At 43.9% G+C, this 4897-nt stretch overlaps 1 protein-coding gene across 1 annotated transcript; it reads right to left on the minus strand.

Annotated features, from left to right (window-relative positions):
- Positions 1-354: 354 nt before the first annotated feature.
- On the minus strand, positions 355-4568 carry myl9b (myosin, light chain 9b, regulatory). Its single transcript, XM_069677907.1, has 4 exons — positions 4483-4568; positions 1909-2112; positions 1220-1381; positions 355-1146 (listed from the first exon to the last, which is right to left on the minus strand). The coding sequence occupies exons 2-4, from the start codon at positions 2090-2092 to the stop codon at positions 971-973; spliced, it is 522 nt and encodes a 173-aa protein (XP_069534008.1). The 5' UTR covers positions 2093-2112; positions 4483-4568; the 3' UTR covers positions 355-970.
- Positions 4569-4897: the final 329 nt, after the last annotated feature.

Genomic DNA, 4897 nt, shown 5'->3' on the forward strand with positions numbered 1-4897 from the left:
TTAATATGTGAAAACAGGCTTTGTTTTTCTGAAATAACAAGAAACATAAGCAGAGATCTCGGGAAAACAACCGGAAATTACTCATTATCACGGGAAAACGGAGTAAATATTTGTAAAGACAATATTCTGCACTGAAAATCAAAATCATGTGAAGGATTGTACAACAAAGATGTTTGATAATTGATTAAATGTTTTTTTCTTAAATGTATCACTACTGAGAGATACTGAGCTTTTTGTTACATTAACTTTTAAAGTATACAGCATATTGCTCTGTATGACAAAGAAATAAAACATCCAAAAATGGATGATTTCAGCATGTAAAGTAATAAGACAGAAGAATCAAACATCAACACATTCTGCGGTCAACGGCATGAAAAAACTTCCTTTATTTGCCTGAGCGAGTTCAGGACTTACAGTAATTCCTTCAACAACACAGACATACCTGATCCTTCAAAAACACACACGACCAGCTGATGGAGCGAAGAGTTTAAACTAACAAGCTCATAAAACCATTTCATCAAGCGGAAGGACTCACCACTTTTTATAAACACCATCCAAATTTCTAACGAACAGGGATACACATTTTACAGATATACTTATTGCAGTGCTTGTGCAGGTGTGACGGCTGATTGGCAGTTGGAGGTAAACATAGCTGGCACTGTATGAAGCACTGAATCTGCAGTGATGTTTGATGCATCTGAAAAGTCCAACAAGGCTCCCTGTAACTCTCTACAAGGGTCAGAACAGCTGCAGATCCCAAATGAATTCCAAGCTCTTACCTTTCATAAACATGCTCAGATTAATATAAATGTAAAAAAAAATGGCAACTTCTGCCTTTTTATAAAAGATCTTAATATACAAAACTCCTATTTAATTACTCTGAAAGCTACAAGGTCGATAAAGGTAAGACCCAGGGACTCATTTGTGGTGCAGTTTGTGAGCGCAGGCCCGAGGCAGCTGGTTTCTTGCTTTACTCGTCATCCTTGTCTTTAGCGCCGTGTTTGAGGATGCGGGTGAACTCTGCGTAGTTGAAGTTGCCCTTCTTGTCGATGGGCGCCTCTCTGAACAGCTCGTCCACCTCCTCGTCTGTGAAGCGATCCCCCATGGTGGTCAGCAGCTCCCTCAGATGGTCCTCGTGGATCACACCTTGGACACAAGTCGGTGTAAGTGCGCTGATCTGTTTATACAGCATGTTTTTACTGTGTATACACTGACTCACCAGATCCCTCCTCGTCAAAACAGGCGAAGGCGTTGCGGATGACGTCCTCAGGATCGGTGCCGTTGAGCCTCTCTCCAAACATGGTGAGGAACATGGTGAAGTTGATGGGCCCCGGTGCTTCGCTCATCATTCCCTCCAGGTATTCATCAGAGGGGTTCTTACCTGAGGACCAACAAAAGTTACACCTCATTCTGCTTTATCTTAGGTAGAAGAAGAACTTCTTTACGCTTTATTCTCAAGTAAAAGTTAAATTAAAGGGTCCAGCAATTTAGCATTGCACTTTCAAAAAGTTGGAGAGCTTTGGAAAGACAGATTTGAATAAGAACGGTCAAAATTGAAGCTGCAGAGGCCAAGATGTCCTGACTTCTTGCTCCAATAACACTGGATCCTACATTACCCATAATGCAGTGCTACACAATCCTCCCTAACAACCACCACCACTGATAACTGTTGATATCATGATGTCATCAGGGTAATCTCTTTTTTACTCAGACTTCAGAGAGCTCTAAGCTACAGAATTGTTCTACTTTCCTAAGGTTGTGTAGTACTCCTTGTGCTGAGTATACGAAACAAAATGTTAAAAGTACACGGACTGCCCCTTTAATGGCTGTGTCATATTTCTGCTTTAAAACCTCAGATCTCCACATGTAGCCGTAAAGACACAGTGTAGTAAGAACAAGCCTGTGTACCCAGAGAGGCCAGCATGTCATGCAGATCCTCCTTGTCGATGAATCCGTCTCTGTTCTGGTCGATCATGTTGAACGCCTCTTTGAACTCCTGGATCTGAGACTGGTCGAACATGGCGAACACGTTGGAGGTGGCCCTCTGGGGGCGCTTCTTGGTGGTCTTTCCCTTGGCGCGCTTGCTCGACATGGTGGCGGCTGGATGTGGGCCTGCGCACATTCAGAAGGAATCATCGATTAGATTGTTTAAAGCTTGGAGTTAAATCTTTCATAATTTCCCTTTTGTTTCCCCTCACTTCATCTGCAGAGAGAATCACATCCTCCCTGAATGTCGGGTACATTGATGGGTGTGAAAAAGGGTGCTATAGCTTCGGAGCCTTCCAGAATTAGACCTGTCACTCATGTTCAGGTCTGTAAGGATTTGTCATGCGTGTGTGTGTGAGGGCGTTGTGTGTGTGTGTGTTATCCCCAGCGGCTTATAGCAGACAGAGGAGAGGCAGGAAGCAGCAGGTGAATGTGGCTGATGAGTCACAGATGAGGTGACATGACATCATGCCCTGAGAGACACTGAGGTCATGTGATTACTGGAGGTGGCACCCACTCACACGATAAGATAATTTGAAACGGTGAACTATAAAATTGTTCACCATTTGTTTTCTGTCTTTAAATGTACACTTTGAAGATTACATCATATAGCAATATAGCAACTAGTATAACAAAAAAAATGTATGGATGGAATTATGGTTAACAACTACATTTGAACACATCTCTGCATTTTGGCAGCGTGATACACCTCTACATCCCTGTATTTACTCGCACAGTATAGTAACAGCTACACAGAGTGTACTGCAGCACTTATAAATAGCTCTTAGCTGTCCTATATTCACCAAACCTCTGTCTCCAAGGGCACTGTCTGTGTGACACTCTCTGTCATGGTGTCTAATAAGCTGCTGCATGAGGTAGTCCTAAATTTTATGTCTGCCGTCTCTGTTGCTCCAATGATTCACACAGAGGCCTCACAGGACTGAGCAGCTTTGCCTATCTCCATCTCAAATATAGAGATGTTTCTCCCTCTGTTTATGGCTATCCAAATGAATGCTATTATAAAACATGGGTAGATGTGTGACTTTTATGGTCAGTGCAAATTAGACAGATCAGGGATGAATTACTTGATTGTCCATAGAGACTTTTAATCCAAATATGGATCTGTTTAGGTGTCGGTTCAAAGGTTAAAAGAAGGGAATCCATGTACCTGAACGCAACAACAAAGCAGGTCAACAAAGATCTCTCAATACCACACAGTTGTCATCAGCTGTGGATGCACTCCTTCCTTCCTTTCCCTGCAGACACATGCTGGATCATTCTTCCCTTTCCTCTCCTACGACTACTGTTTGGCTGCGTCTGCCTCTTCACGTGCCAGAGAAATGAACAAATCTGGAAGGTGTGTGTTGTTGGCCTGAAGCCCCTCCATTCTCCATCTTTCAGTCAGAGGGGAAGCTGGAAACAAAACAGCGTCCAGCTCCAATTTAAGGCTCCAAGAGGAGAGGAATTCCTCAATCCGATTAGGGCTACTCTCTCCTGCTTGGACGCTATCGTCTTCTCACAACACCCCTCATTTTTCATTACGCTGCAGTTGTGTGGCTGTAATAGAATTTGTTGGGGCTCAAATGAAGTGGCTCAAATGTAAACAGGCCTATTGTGCATGCTTGTTTGGCTCCACTGATACAGTAGTGTCTCCTGAGAGAGGCTTATTGATGTTTAACTCGACCTCTCTTTCAGGTAATCAATAAGCTGGATTCTCTGAGTGGTGTGATCTCACAATTTAAAGACGTAGGAAGCAACTGCTGAAAAATGAATCAACAATGAGTCACAGAGACGCAGGCAACAACTATTTCTGACTCCAGCAGCGTAAGCAGCCGTCTGACGTGCCTCAGCTTGGCTTGTACTGACAAATGCATTTGTTCTCTGTCCACCACCAAAGCTCCTCTGTGGACCCTTTTATCCTCTCGGATGACAAAGCTCCTCTGTCCCCTCGTCCAGCGGGAACACACGCACGCACGTACACACTTTGATATCACCAAACAGTGAGGCTGTCATCTCTCTCCCTAACTGCAGGTCACGCAGGTCAACACTACTTAAGAGAGGACGCCAACGGTCAGGAATTCCAAAAACAAACAGAGAGTGAAGTGGAGGTTAAGCTCTCATCGCCTGTAAAGAGGAGACATCAGAGGTGTGTGTGTGTGTGACTGAAATGGGTCAGCTGCATTCAGAAATTCCTCTGTCTAATGTGCCGTAGTGATGACATGGAGGTAAACACAAATGCATATAGTACATTTATACAACATAGACAAAGATATACACAGGTTTAAGTGAGTATCATCTACAGGTGTCCCCTCACAGGAACAACAAAGTTTTCTTTTAAATAAAAGATCCTCTTCAGATGCTCTCTGTAACTCTATCCTCTTTTATCTCAGCACTGACAGATGAGCATTGTACCTCTGAGCAGTCCTTCTAAGACACATGACAAATGATCTTTCATAAACTTTTTACACTCTACTAAAAAGCTGCTTTTATTCTCACCTTGATTTCAGGTAGGAAATATTTGGAAGTCCCTCAAACTCCTGCAGCCTGGGTCCGACACAGCAGTGCGAAAGGGAAACAGGCAGTCCCACTGGAAAGTTTGTTTAAAGAATCAGACTCCCGGTGGGTCCCTCCCCTTTCCGCCCCGGCCAATGGAGAGGCCGTCCCGTCCAGTACAAAGACATCTCAGGCAGGGCCATTTCTCCATACAAGGCAAAAGAATGCACAAGGCTGCAGCCTGCTACTGCCACAGACGCTGCTCGGGATGTTTGGGAAAAGGCAGAAATGACAGGAACTACGATAAGGCTGCCTTATTTAGAGAAAAACGCCTAAACATTTGGAGGCGGCTCTGTATGGTGGAGGGCTGGAAACATGAGGGGAGACAGTTGTGAGCAAATGCAGAGCAGTTTTGAAA

This window comes from Semicossyphus pulcher, unplaced genomic scaffold, assembly GCF_022749685.1.
Source record: "Semicossyphus pulcher isolate SPU_LCO1_2020_fin unplaced genomic scaffold, fSemPul1.0.p SCAF_3, whole genome shotgun sequence".
NCBI lineage: Eukaryota > Metazoa > Chordata > Actinopteri > Labriformes > Labridae > Semicossyphus > Semicossyphus pulcher.